Below are 14,236 nucleotides of genomic sequence, written 5' to 3'. Positions count from 1 at the left end.
CATAACGACGTCAAGGGCAACGAAAAAGCCGACACGCTAGCAAAGGAAGCAGCTAAAGAGAGACCAACAACATCGACCACAGCGAGCCTAGCCTACTTAGGCACAGAAATCAACAAAATACAAAAAACAGAACAACTGATGGAGTACAAGAGGTATACCGACAGGCCCACCAAAAACAGAAGCTCCTACTCAAGGATCTTCAAGCTCAACACACATACAACAATCAAAGTCCCGAAGGGAACACCAAGAGAAATCTCGAGCGCGTTCTACTCACTCAAGCTAGGACATGGATACTTCAACTCCTACCTTAAGAGATTCAACAAGAGAGACTGCAATCTATGTATATGCTACAAACCACAAACACCACAGCATCTACTTCTAGATTGCAAACAGTACAAAACACATCGAAATACACTCAAAGAAGCAATACCACACAGACCCATCACCCTCCCACTCCTCCTCCAAACAAAGACAGGCATCAAAGCTACTCTAGCCTTTATTGCAAGTACTAGGATTGGCACGAGAAAATGGCACCTTGGGCAAACCACCGAACAGACAGACACTGTATAAAACTACAAAAACAATATTTCCTTATCTAAAAGAGCCCGCTGCTACATCTCTTTCTATTCACCACACTGCTCTTTAGCACCCGCGCCAATGGAAGACTAGCTCTGAAATTGGAGTACGCAAAACACCACCCAAATTGTACAAGACCCATAGAAACTCCACAACGACCATCATACATAGAACGGCTTAGCCAAAGTCCTACATAGTCACCGACTGATACAGGACTCTAATGGAAATATAATAATAATAATACTCTTTTAGCAAAGTTTATCTGAATCTTTGCTCTCCCCAACTTCTTTGTCATCTTTGGCCAACTGATCCTTTTATGTGTGGCACAATCACAATCACGTTCACGATCAGTATGAGCACATTGCTAGTAGAAAACATCTGTATTGCATTCAAAAGCTTAATCGCTATCATTACTCCATGCCTCCAATTGGTAGAAGAAACCGTGGATGCTATCATTAGCCCATCCCCCCAATCGGGTGAAAACCCCATAATATGCACACCAATTGTTCAAATAACAATCTCATGTGATCCCCTGATGCTCTCTAGGACGCCCGGACTCCATACTCCTCCGCTAACTGTACCGCCAATTCCAGCGCGGTATTCTCCCTTCAGTGGTAACGTGTTCCACGGGCGAGCGCCGCACCCCACTAACTTTCGCACCTTTAAAGTAACGTATCATAACAATATAGTTATATAATATAGAGATATCTATAGAGTAGATTTAGTAGTATCTAACTATCCTTTTCGCACGTACGTAAGTTATGTCTAGTCTCTTTACACCTACTGCAGCGCCTTAGAGCTGTCAGATAATAGCTGTCAGATATTCACTATCATCTGGAATACTGATGAAATGGGTAATGATCTTGATAATATTGATGATTAATTGTGTCGTTGTTCTGTCTACCGTTGTGGGCTCACCTAGGGGTGCCAAGCCTTCCTGTGATCCGATTGGCTCTCACAGATGCCTGGTCGCGCTAGTCTGACCCAGCGTCTGTACGCTCTCATCTTCAACAGTGCTATTGTCTGACACAACTAGACGGAAAATGAATACCAACCAACCAACCAACCAACCATTCAATCCAGAGAAGATACTCCAAAAGCTTAGATCTACAGATGTCGAGAGCGATAGCGAGTCTTCTAACCTTAGCGCTTCTGATTGGAAAAAGATTAGGCATCTTATTGATTGCGCTGTCAATCACATAGAGAGTAGGAAGATCTCGCGGCTCAATCGAATTATCATGAAGCTATTTACCCAATCAAAGCTTGTTCGGCGCGAGACTGAGAAGTTGCGAGAAGCTCTAATCAATGAGCGATAGCGGAAGCAGCGATCTCAGTCTGGAGCACTCGAGCGATCTGAAGATCATCATGGTAGAGCTGATTTCTGGTCGCCGCGGAAGGTGCGGGAAGCTTGCAGCCTCCACGAGCAGAAGAAGCGCGATTAAGACCTATTACGACAACAAAAAGCTGCTGCGATCTAAGCTCGGGAGGATTCAAAGCTGATTAAAGCACGCGAGGTTAACGCGGAGCGTTAGGCGCGAGGCTACTAATGGAAAAGCAGAGGGCTGATGAAGCCGCTGAGCGAGCAGCTCATTAAGCAGCCCGCAAAGCAGCAAAACGGCTTCAACAAGCTATCAAAACTTCCTAAAAGGGTAAGAAGAAGGTTTCTAAAGCTCGTACAAAGCCGAAACCGAAAGACCCTATCATTAGTAACCGTAGTGGTCATGCGTAGCCATCTACTCGCACAACAAGACCACCGCCGATTCAATCGCGACGTGGGCGCGATATCAAGTTGCCAGCTAAATTGAAGTGAACAGAATATTGCAAAACTATTCCTAGATCGCAACGCCAAGATATCTTGCAGTAATAGCTATTTAGTGTGGCTCTACTGCCTCACTCTTGTGGTGGTTTTGGTGGGGCGGAGCGGGCATACTGCAGTCCCGGGCACGCCGCCGTCAGGCACGATAGCGCCGACAGGGGTCTGCCCGCGGACGGCATGTTCGGATGTAAATGCGCTTGTCCGTGCCCACGCTGCTGTTGAGAACACAGTGGACTAGGTCATCATCCTCTAATTGAGTTACTGATCATCTCGTCAGTCCAACTAGAATCACCTTTCGTCTTGATGGCTGCATTCGCACCGCTCGGAAGCCTATCTCTTCTAGGCGAGATTAGTTCGTTGAGCACCGGCCAAAGCAGTAACAAGCTGCAGCCGCAGGGGTCTGAAATTTTAGTGCCCCCAGCCCGAGGCGGGAGGATGCCTCAACGTCCTGCCATATCAACGCAAGCCGCTGTCCTGTCCAAGAAGAGATAAACAATCAACGCGATGGGTCTCCTCTTCCTTGAACACTCGCTCACTACTCTTCTACATTTGAGAAGAAGAAAAAGTAAATCATTCGCGAGGAGACAATTCGCCCTTCCCGGACCCTTGAAGCGTTCCAAGTGTCGTGCCCTCATCGGACTATACACTACCCACTTACCTAATAGCGCGTCTTCTTCCTGGCATTTTCTCTCTTCCTTGACCCACGAATACCCTCCTTCTATTTTGTAATAGAAATACCCATTGAGCTCTGCTGAGCTTCAATACACCCTCCTCCCCGCCAATCGCTCCTTCCTCCCCCAACTACCTTGTCTCACCATGCGTCCCGAGGTCGAGCAGGAGCTTTCGCACACGCTGCTCATCGAGCTGCTCGCATACCAATTCGCCTCGCCCGTGAGGTGGATTGAGACGCAGGATGTCGTCCTCGGCGAGAAGACGACGGAGCGCATCGTCGAGATTGGCCCCGCAGACACACTCGGCGTAATGGCCAAGCGCACACTTGCCAGCAAATATGAAGGACATGATGCTGCCCGGTCACTGCAGCGTCAAATCCTGTGCTACAACAAGGACGCAAAGGACATCTACTACGATGTAGACCCCATAGAGGAGGAGCCAGAGGCACCGGCACCCAGCAGCGGGGGAGCTCCAGCAGCATCCTCGTCTGCCCCGGCCGCCTCAGCACCAGCGGCTGCCGCTCCCCCACCACCGAGTGCTGGGCCTGCATCCCAGGTGCCAGATGCTCCAGTCACAGCTACCGATATTCTGCGGACATTGGTAGCCCAGAAGCTGAAGAAGCCGCTCATGGACATTCCGCTCACCAAGGCCATCAAAGATTTGGTTGGAGGTAAGCTCAATGGCAATTCTACCACGAAATATCCACCAACGCGTGCATAGGCAAGTCTACGCTCCAAAACGAAATTCTTGGAGACCTGGGCAAGGAATTCGGCTCGACCCCCGAGAAGCCCGAAGATACCCCCCTCGACGAACTCGGTGCTTCAATGCAGGCAACCTTCAATGGTCAGCTTGGAAAGCAATCCTCCTCCCTCATTGCCCGCATGGTGTCCTCCAAGATGCCTGGTGGCTTCAACATCACAGCTGTGCGAAGGCATCTGGAGACAAGATGGGGACTGGCACAAGGACGACAGGACGGAGTTCTGCTGCTCGCCATCACCAGCTAGCCTGCAGCGCGTCTTGCCTCCGAGGCCGATGGAAAGGCCTTTTTGGACGAACAGGCGAACAAGTACGCAGGCATTGCTGGAATCAGCCTGTCCGCTCCTACAGCCGGTGGCGACGCAGGCGGTTCTGGCGGTGGCATGATGATGGACCCCGCAGCCATCGATGCCCTCACCAAGGACCAACGCCAACTTTTCAAGCAACAACTTGAGCTGTTTGCGCGTTACCTCAAGATCGACCTTCGTGCAGGAGACAGGTCATTTGTCGACTCGCAGAAAGCCCAGTCAGCGCTCCAGGCCCAGCTTGACCTCTGGACCACCGAGCACGGCGAGTTTTACGCGTCCGGCATTGAGCCTCAATTCACACCACTCAAGGCTCGCGTCTACGACTCATCGTGGAACTGGGCTCGTCAAGATGCCCTGACCATGTACTACGACATCATCTTCGGCAAGCTCACGGCGGTTGATCGCGAGATTGTCAGCCGATGCATTGCCATCATGAACCGGTCAAACCCAGTGCTCCTTGACTTCATGCAGTACCACATGGATCACTGCCCCACCGAGCGCGGTGAGACTTATGAGCTTGCAAAGGAGCTTGGTCAACAGCTCATCGACAACTGCAAGGAGGTCCTCAACGAGGCGCCCGTCTACAAGGATGTCGCAGTACCCACTGCCCCGCACCTGGAAATCGACGCCAAGGGCAACATGAACTACAAGGAAGCCCCAAGAGCGAGTGTTCGCAAGCTTGAGCATTACGTGCGCGAGATGGCTGAGGGAGGAAAGCTGTCAGAATACGGCAACCGCACCAAAGTTCAAAACGACTTGCAGCGAATCTACAAGCTCATCAAGCAACAACACAAGCTTTCCAAGTCATCGCAACTCCAGATCAAGAGCTTGTACAGCAACGTCATTCGTTCTCTTTCGATGAATGAGGGCCAGATCATGCCCAGCGAAAACGGCAAGGCTGCTGGTGGCAAGTGCGGTCGTAACGGTCGCGTCAACGCCTCAGCCAAGCAGGGCAAGGTCGAGACCATCCCCTTCCTCCATCTCAAGAGGAAGGACGACCACGGCTGGGAGTACAGCAAGAAGCTGACTGGTGTCTACCTAGATTGCCTCGAGGATGCTGCCAAGTCTGGTGTTACGTTCCAGGGCAAGTACGCTCTCATGACGGGTGCCGGTGCCGGTTCCATCGGTGCCCAAGTCCTTCAGGGTCTCATCAGTGGTGGTGCCAAGGTGGTCGTCACAACTTCCAGATTCTCACGCAAAGTCACTGAGTACTACCAATCTATGTACTCGCGCTACGGTGCCCGTGGCTCTCAGCTGATTGTTGTGCCTTTCAACCAAGGTAGCAACCAGGACGTGGAGGCTTTGATCGATTACATCTTCGACGTCAAGAAGGGTCTCGGCTGGGACCTCGATCTCATCGTTCCCTTCGCCGCTATTCCCGAGAACGGCCGTGAGATCGATAGCATTGACTCCAAGTCTGAGCTCGCTCATCGTATCATGTTGACTAACCTTCTCCGTATGCTCGGAGCTGTTAAGAAGCAGAAGCAGGCCTACGGTTACGAAACCCGCCCAGCACAAGTTATTCTGCCCTTGTCGCCTAACCACGGTACCTTCGGTAACGACGGTCTCTACTCTGAATCCAAGATGTCGCTTGAGACCCTCTTCTCAAGGTGGCATTCGGAAAGCTGGGGTAACTACCTCACAATCTGTGGTGCTGTCATCGGTTGGACTCGCGGTACAGGCCTCATGGGCGCGAACAACATCGTTGCTGAAGGTATTGAGAAGTACGGTGTACGAACATTCTCTCAGCAGGAGATGGCCTTCAACTTGCTCGGACTCATGGCACCAGCTATCGTCAACTTGTGCCAGGTCGAGCCAGTATGGGCGGATCTCAACGGTGGCTTCCAGTACATCCCTAACCTCAAGGACCTCATGACCGATCTCCGCAAGGAGCTTACCGAAACGAGTGACATCCGCAAGGCTGTCATCAAGGAGAACGCTATCGAGAACAAGGTCGTCAACGGCGAGGCTAGCGAGGCTCTGTACAAGAAGGCCAGGATCGAACCACGAGCAAACATGAAGTTCGACTTCCCCAAGCTCCCGACTGGGACACGGAGGTCAAGCCTCTTGACGAGAATCTCAAGGGTATGGTCGATCTCGAGAAGGTCGTTGTCGTCACCGGCTTTGCTGAGGTCGGTCCTTGGGGTAACTCGAGGACACGTTGGGAGATGGAAGCCTACGGCGAGTTCTCCATTGAAGGATGCGTCGAAATGGCTTGGATCATGGGTCTCATCAAGAATCACAACGGTCCTCTCAAGGGCAAGAGCTACTCTGGTTGGGTCGACGCCAAGACTAGTGAGCCAATTGACGACAAGGATGTCAAGCCGAAGTACGAGAAGTACATTCTTGAACATTCCGGTATCCGACTCATCGAGCCCGAGCTTTTCAACGGCTATGACCCCAGGAACAAGCAGCTTATGCAAGAAATTCAGATTGAGGAGGATCTCGAACCCTTCGAAGCCTCCAAGGAGCTAGCAGAAGAGTTCAAGAGGGAGCATGGCGACAAGGTTGAAGTCTTCGCGATCGAAGAGTCAGGCGAATGCACGGTTCGTCTGAAGAGAGGCGCTGCCCTTCTCATCCCCAAAGCTCTGCGCTTCGACCGCCTTGTCGCTGGTCAGATTCCCACTGGTTGGGATGCCAACAGACTCCGCAACAATCAATCGGATCGGCATGATTGATTCCTATCTAGGTTAAAGGCTGCCTAATGAAGTAATTCTTTAACCTATATAGGAATCAATCATGTCAATCGATTGATTGTTGCGGAGTCTGGATGCCAAGAAGTACGGCGTTCCCGACGACATCATCTCGCAGGTCGACCCTGTTACGCTGTTTGTGCTTGTCTCCAGTGTCGAATGTCTCCTTTCAAGTGGTATCACCGACCCATATGAGTTCTACAAGTATGTCCACCTGTCTGAGGTCGGTAACTGCATAGGTTCCGGTATGGGTGGTACTACTGCTCTTCGCGGTATGTACAAGGACCGCTTCTTGGACACGCCAGTGCAGAAAGATATTCTGCAAGAGTCATTCATCAATACCATGAGCGCATGGGTCAACATGCTGCTGTTGTCATCTACTGGACCCATCAGGACGCCTGTCGGTGCTTGCGCTACTGCCGTTGAGTCTATTGATATTGGTTACGACACCATTGTTGACGGAAAGGCCCGTGTTTGCTTGGTCGGTGGTTTCGATGAATTCCAGGAAGAGGGTTCATACGAGTTTGCCAACATGAAGGCTACCAGCAACGCCGAGGACGAGTTTTCCCACGGTCGCACACCCCAGGAGATGTCTCGTCCCACCACTACCACTAGAAACGGCTTCATGGAATCGCAGGGTGCCGGTATGCAAATTATGATGGATGCCCAGCTTGCCTTGGACATGGGTGTGCCCATCTATGGCATCGTTGCATTCACTGCCACAGCTACCGACAAGATTGGTCGTTCAGTTCCTGCGCCGGGCAAGGGTATACTGACGACTGCTCGCGAACAACCATCCAATTTCCCATCACCACTACTTGACATCAAGTACAGGAGACGACAGATGAACCTTAGACGCAAGCAGATCAAGCAATGGCAAGAATCAGAGATTTTCTATCTTCAACAAGAGGCTGCAGCGATAAAGGCTACTTCCGACGATGATTTTGATGAGACTGCATATCTCGAAGAACGTGCTGCCAACATTGCGTCGGAGGCCAAGCGGCAAGAGAAGAATGCACTCGAGAACCTTGGCAACCACTTCTGGAGGCAAGACTCACGCATAGCTCCTATCCGCGGTGCTCTCGCTACATGGGGCCTTACAATCGACGATCTCGGAGTCGCTTCCTTCCACGGTACCTCCACCGTCGCCAACGACAAGAACGAATCCGATGTTGTGTGCCAGCAGATGCGCCATCTTGGCCGCAAGAAGGGCAATGCGCTGCTTGGTATTAACCAAAAGTTCCTCACTGGTCATCCCAAGGGTCCTGCTGGTGCCTGGATGTTCAATGGATGCTTGCAGGTTCTCAACACGGGTTTCGTCCCAGGTAATCGCAACGCCGATAATATTGATAAGGTCATGGAAAACTTCAACTACATTGTCTACCCATCGCAAAGCATCCAGACCGATGGCATCAAAGCTTTCACCACAGTCCGCAACAATCAATTAAGTGGGTCCTAGAAGGTTCAGATTGGATTGATTGATTACCGCTTTAAGCCTAGTAGTTACCTATAGGAGTTTAAGCCCTACCTAGATAGGTAAGTGGGTCTAGGAGAGTGACCGGATTGAATTGATTGTTGCGGAGTCTAGCTTTCACACTTACTTCCTTCGGTTTCGGCCAGAAGGGTACCCAGGCTATTGGTATCCACCCCAAATACCTCTACGCCCCGCTCGAACAACACCAATATGCGGCTTACAAGCTCAAAGTTGAGGCCCGCCAGAAGAAGGCATACCGATACTTCCATGATGGTTTCATCAACAATACCATGTTCCGCGCCAAAGACAAGGCTCCATACGACGATGACATGATGGAAGAGGTCTTCCTCAACCCAAAGGCACGTGTTGCCGTGGATAAGAAGACATCAACATACAGCTTCTCAAAGACCTCAGTACAGGCTCCCAAGAAAGACAAGAAAGCACAGGAAATGATGAAGATGATTGAGCAGATAACCCAAGCAACTGCTTCTGGTAGCACTAAGGTCAGCGTAGACGTCGAGAGCCTCAGTGCGCTAAACATTGACAATGAGACCTTTATCGAGCGCAACTTCACGGACAGTGAGGTTGCTTACTGCAAGAAAGCACCAAACCCACAGGCAAGCTTCACTGGCAAGTGGTCTGCCAAGGAGGCTGTTTTCAAGTCACTGGTTGCTGCAGGCCAAGGCGCCAGTGCTGCGCTCAAGGACATTGAGATTATGAACGACGAGTCTGGTGCGCCGACTGTCCAGGTACGTTGTCACTGCGGACACAGTTTGCGATCATGTACTAGTATTAGCATAGCTCTACGGTACAGCCGAAGCAGAGGCCAAGCGCGTCGGCGTCAAGAAGATTAACGTTAGCATCAGCCACTCAGACGATCAGGCTGTTTCCGTCGCACTTGCTCAGTTCTAGACGATATACCTTGGACGAATTTGGTCAAGAAGAAAACACGAGGGAATGAATATATCTTGGCGTGGTTGTAATCGTGCTTGTGTTTGTTAGCGCTTTAACAAAGGCATGATTCTTTTTTACTAACATAGTTGGCAAGCGAGCGGCGCACCCCACCAACTTTACTCACCTTACTAATCTCAATCTAGAATGGCTCAACGCAGCGCTACTCAATTACTATCAAATGAAGCAGATATTCAGCTTGCTATCTCATCTATTAATGCGCACCAGATCCAAGGTACCCGTACTGCTGCAGTAGTCTACAACGTAGCCGAAACAACGCTCCGCCGCCGACGCGCTGGTATACCTGCCCGACGCGATTGCCAGCCCAACTCAAGGAAGCTTACCCAGAGAGAAGAGGAGGTGATTATCAGCTATATACTTCACCTCGATCAGCGCGGGTTTGCGCCTACCTACGCAGCTGCACGTGATATGGCTGATAAGCTTCTGGCTGCACGCGGCGCGGCGCTGGCTAGGTTAGGCAGAAGTAGCCAGCCAACTTTGTCAAGCGTACAGACAGTCTTCGGACGTGTTTCAACTAAGTACACGATAGGCAGAGAGCTCTGTATAAGGATGCGACATTAATAAAGAGGTGGTTTAAGCTTGTAGAAAAGATAAAGGCTAAGCAGGGTATCTGCGATAAGGACGTCTACAACTTTGATAAAGCTAGCTTTATAATAGGCCAGATTACAACGCAGCTAGTTATAACAGGAGTAGAGAGGAGAGGCAGGCCAAAGAGTATTTAGCTAGGCAATCGCGAGTAGGTAACGCTGATCGCTGCTATTATGTGATGGGCTAGAGCCCAGTTGGTGTGTCAGATATTCACTCTTATCTGGAATACTGATGAAATGGGTAATGATCGTGATGATATTGATGATTCATTGTGTGTTGGTTCTGTCTACCGTTGTGGGCACACCTGGGGGGTGCCAAGCCTTCCTGTGATCCGATTGGCTCTCTCAGATGCCGGGTCGCGCTAGTCTAACCCAGCGTCTGTACGCTCTTATCTTCAACAGTGCTATTATCTGACATGGTGAATCCTCGATGATATCTCGGTCCGAACGACGCTCAGACCATCCGCACAGTCCATAGGCAGAAGGTTATTCCGAGCCGCTCTCTGAATAACCTTTAGCACGAGATAGCTTGTAGTTCTCTTCCCCATCGAATACAACTCCAGTATACCTGTGCGATTGCTCCCTGAGCGTAGCCCCTTACATATTAGCGCTGCTAGCTAGTTAGTGCCACTATTCCTTATCTTCGCTAGCTAGTACCACCTATCAGCGTGGTATGAGGAGGATATCCCACGCGACTAGGCGATCGCAGTCAGCGACAATGGCTAGACGAATAATAAGCTTAGAGTTAAGTGGCTAAAGCACTTTAACGCTCACACGCAGGCTCGTACTATAGGCGCGCGTCGCCTGCTTATTATTAATAGCTATAAGAGCCACTAATCTCTAGAGTTTTAAGAACTCTAATAAGGAGAACAATATCTATACGCTCTATATGCCTCCTTACTTATCTTACCTACTTTAGCTACTTAATATTAGCTGCTTCTCGCCATTAAAGCGCGCGTATAGCCGTGAGGTGGAGAGCCTCATATGTAACCACATTAACTACATTACTAAGCTAGAGTTTCTGCTAGCATTTAAGATAGCGTTTAATAGAGCATTTATATTAGCTAACATCTGCTTAGCCTTCTACGGCGCAGGCCTTGTTCCTCTACAACTAAAGGCTCTTCTATCAAAGGTAGATGTACAGCTACGTACACCTATTCCTCCAGCAGCTCTGCCAGAGGCTCCCTAGGTAGCTCAAACGCCGAGCAACGCGCGTGAGCTTAAGGCTCAGTCAAGCCTAATAGGTGAGCGCGTGCGCCAGCACAAGAGCTCATCACCAGCTTCGATTATTAAGGCAATTAACTAGCTAAAGAAGGGCGCTGAGGTGATAATGCTCTCTGCTAAGCTGATGCGCGATTAGATCTCTAGTCTTGAGAAGGCTAACAGCGCAGCCTCAGCGCGTAGGCGGCGCTCTAAAAGGCGTATACAGAAGCATGGAGTACTTACAAAGGGAGCTGGAGAGGATATACTGGCTCAAAATGAGGCTGACCAGCAGATTGCTCATGAAGAGCGTTAAGGAGGAGCGCGATCAGGCGTCAGCCAGCGGGCTCAAAGGCGCTGCACCAGGTGCAAGGAGACCGGGCACAACTCGCGCACATGCAACGCTGATACTATTAATATAGACAAACCTTGCGCTTCAGATGGACTTTAACGCCAACACCATCCAGGTATTCCAGTCGTCTGACAATGCGCCTCTTGCAAAGGCCACGGAACCTTTGGCCAACGATCTTTCAGGCAGTGGCCAGTTGCACTTTGGCGCTAACAAGAACCCCACGAGTCCCGGTACGGATGTGCTGAGGTCTGGATTCCAGGAGAGTGGCATTTTGGAAGGTGTTGTCTATGGCGGTATCTTCGTCGAGGATAGCGCCAGTGGCACTGTCACGCTTTCTTAGATGGGTGACCGTGTTTAAAAACTACATGCAGGTTTACAAAGTCATGCGTGTAGCCAGTTGGGGGGATAAAATCATGTAGACGAAAGAAAGTGTATTTGTACTTTGTGTACTGAGAAAGAGTGGTGTTTGAATAGAGCTTTAGCACCTGTCATGGACTAGTGCGGTTGGATGACAGCTACGCCGTGCAAGTGTTCCGTGGTACGGGAATCTGAATGATTTTTTTCTGTGATCTCGCTAAAGTCCTATGGTACCCATGAGGATGCAAATGTTTCCCTGCTTCCTTCTCCTCATCGTATCTGCTTGACGATTGAATTGGTCGAGTGATGACGTATGCGTGCTAGTGCCGATGAGCAGAAGGAACTCCTTCGGCTGCGCCTGCTCCCTCCTCTGACAACCATCCTGATAAAACAAAAAAGCTATCCTACGACCACATCATCGCCCTAAATCTCCTATATCCATTCCTTCTGAGACGCGAGTATACTCAGGGGCACCGCGCACATGTAGCGACATCTTCCCGGCCCGGTCGGTTTTACTGGAAGCCTTCGCGATCGAAGTGTGCTAGAGTCGTCGCAACAGATTCCATCAACTTATCAAGCAAGACGAGTGGATATCGCGAAGGTTAGCAGAGATGCGCTTTCGATGATGAGCGACCACAGGGGGAATTCGTTGCGACTTAGGGAAATGCACATCGCGATGCCTGCTCCAATCATTGTCGCAAACAAACAATTCCAGTAAATGAGCTTGGCGTAATCGGTAATGATTCTGAATAACCCCCTGATTGCGTTGGCTATCCCTGTTGGTAGCCAGAGGACGAATTGACAGGGCGCGCGAATGCAGACATTGTCGTGTTGCGACCACGGTGTGCGACTATTTAAGTTTCGACCGAAGAGTGGTAATTGCTCGTTATTCTCTACATTATCGGAGCGAATGACTGGTTCGGGTGCTCTGGAAAGAATCAGCGCGGCATGGGGAGGTCATGTACCAGCATGTATACATCTTCGCGCTGCTCATAGTTCGACTACATCAGCTTTGCGTGGCACAGCAACTGTAGGGACGGGCGCAAGTCGCGATCAACAACCGCTGCCTCAATCGAATACACCGAGGAACACTGTAATGCGTACGAGGCAGCCGTTGTGTTGTAGCCAGCAACTCCCAGCTGATGTAAGGAATAGCTGAGGTTTAGGCGTAGCTGAAGGCGGCAGGCGCCACGCCGTCATCACGTTTCGGCCCCCAAATGTCCTGCCTAACCCCCACCAATCTTGTAGATCAGCCGGTGAAGCTCGGATCCACGCACAAGGCTACCACTTGTTTCCCATTTCCCATCTCCTTCCAGCTTCTATCTACAACGTCTATCATGGCAGAGGCATTGGCCATCATAGGCCTAGTAACGAATATTATAGCGTTCATCGACTTTGGTCTCAAGGTCGCTTCTGGTGTTCGCAATGTCCGGGAATCAATGCACGGAACGACTGCAGATATCCACGAACTAGAACTCATTTTGGCCGACGTGCGAAGGTACAACGATCAGATTAGAGATAAGAAAAGGCTGGGCCGAAGTCTTTCTAAACACGAAGCCGCCATCCTAGCTATGGTTAGGGAGTGTAACAATGTGGCATATGAATTACAAAAAGCTATCGAAAAGCTCAAAGTCCGGACCTGGCGATCAAGGACTTTGGAAAACGGTCGCATTGCTTTTCAAACGCTTCGAAAGCAGAGATACATCGATTCCCTACGCGAAAGGCTGGATAGCCTAGACAAGAGAATCAGAGACAACATCAAGCACTTGATAAGAGGGTATGTCTCCTCAGTTTGCTGACAGCTACGTGAGCTGAGCACAAGTCAAAGCCTACGATCTTTCGACGATAAGAGGTTTGAAATAACGCTAACGTTCTCCTAGTGAAGAGTACTCTGCCATCTCGACAAAACTGGACAACATAAAGCGACTGCAAGAGGCATTAAAGATGAATTATGACGCCAAGTTGGACGTTATCCGTGACGAGATACTATCCTTGGTCCAGCAAAGCTCCGCCAATTCGCCAGCAATTCAGATGGCCGAGCTAGCCAGTCTCAAAACAAAGTTTGACATTCTGCAAAAGGAACACCTCGAATGTGTCAAGCAAGCAGATGTCATACGTAGCTTATACCTCCCAGTTTTACGTAGAAGATGGAACCAGATACCACAAGCAGATCAATTGTCGAATGATTGGGTGTTCAACACAGAGAAAACGTCTTTCAAGCCATGGCTAGAAAGTCAAGAAAACGCCGATGCTGTTGGTTGGCTTTGCACTAAGTGCGTAAAGGGAAATAACGATAACTAGGAATGCATTCTGTTCGGTGGTTCTAATTGATATCTACGAACATAGGTGCTACGAAGGTATACCTAAGCTCTTGCGCAAGGTGGGCCGAAGTCGGGCCGAAGTGTCCAGCAGCCGACGTCTCTACCGATACTCACGATCCGACACTGGAAGTCTTTTCTTTCTGGATAGCTAG

At 50.1% G+C, this 14,236-nt stretch overlaps 5 protein-coding genes across 5 annotated transcripts; all 5 read left to right on the top strand.

The window, feature by feature from the left end:
- Nucleotides 1-3,208: 3,208 nt before the first annotated feature.
- On the top strand, nucleotides 3,209-4,068 carry PtrM4_021410 (Tymo-45kd-70kd multi-domain protein; the record flags this gene model as incomplete). The annotated part of the gene is made up of 2 exons (XM_066103456.1): nucleotides 3,209-3,734; nucleotides 3,785-4,068. 2 exons carry the CDS (start codon nucleotides 3,209-3,211, stop codon nucleotides 4,066-4,068), a joined length of 810 nt encoding a protein of 269 aa, XP_065965658.1.
- A 135-nt stretch (nucleotides 4,069-4,203) lies between these two features.
- PtrM4_021400 (uncharacterized protein) lies at nucleotides 4,204-6,603 on the top strand (the record flags this gene model as incomplete). The annotated part of the gene is made up of 1 exon (XM_066103455.1): nucleotides 4,204-6,603. One exon carries the CDS (start codon nucleotides 4,204-4,206, stop codon nucleotides 6,601-6,603), a length of 2,400 nt encoding a protein of 799 aa, XP_065965657.1.
- Nucleotides 6,604-6,832: 229 nt separating this feature from the next.
- PtrM4_021390 (uncharacterized protein) lies at nucleotides 6,833-9,207 on the top strand (the record flags this gene model as incomplete). The annotated part of the gene is made up of 5 exons (XM_066103454.1): nucleotides 6,833-6,837; nucleotides 6,894-8,250; nucleotides 8,335-8,357; nucleotides 8,405-9,044; nucleotides 9,097-9,207. 5 exons carry the CDS (start codon nucleotides 6,833-6,835, stop codon nucleotides 9,205-9,207), a joined length of 2,136 nt encoding a protein of 711 aa, XP_065965656.1.
- A 186-nt stretch (nucleotides 9,208-9,393) lies between these two features.
- On the top strand, nucleotides 9,394-11,746 carry PtrM4_021380 (uncharacterized protein; the record flags this gene model as incomplete). The annotated part of the gene is made up of 4 exons (XM_066103453.1): nucleotides 9,394-9,719; nucleotides 9,797-9,981; nucleotides 10,934-10,986; nucleotides 11,477-11,746. 4 exons carry the CDS (start codon nucleotides 9,394-9,396, stop codon nucleotides 11,744-11,746), a joined length of 834 nt encoding a protein of 277 aa, XP_065965655.1.
- A 1,354-nt stretch (nucleotides 11,747-13,100) lies between these two features.
- Nucleotides 13,101-14,064, top strand: PtrM4_021370 (uncharacterized protein; the record flags this gene model as incomplete). Its single annotated transcript, XM_066103452.1, has 2 exons — nucleotides 13,101-13,540; nucleotides 13,644-14,064. 2 exons carry the CDS (start codon nucleotides 13,101-13,103, stop codon nucleotides 14,062-14,064), a joined length of 861 nt encoding a protein of 286 aa, XP_065965654.1.
- Nucleotides 14,065-14,236: the final 172 nt, after the last annotated feature.

The sequence above is a fragment of the Pyrenophora tritici-repentis genome, chromosome 1, assembly GCF_003171515.1.
Source record: "Pyrenophora tritici-repentis strain M4 chromosome 1, whole genome shotgun sequence".
NCBI lineage: Eukaryota > Fungi > Ascomycota > Dothideomycetes > Pleosporales > Pleosporaceae > Pyrenophora > Pyrenophora tritici-repentis.
This window is presented reverse-complemented; position numbering and strand designations above follow the sequence as displayed.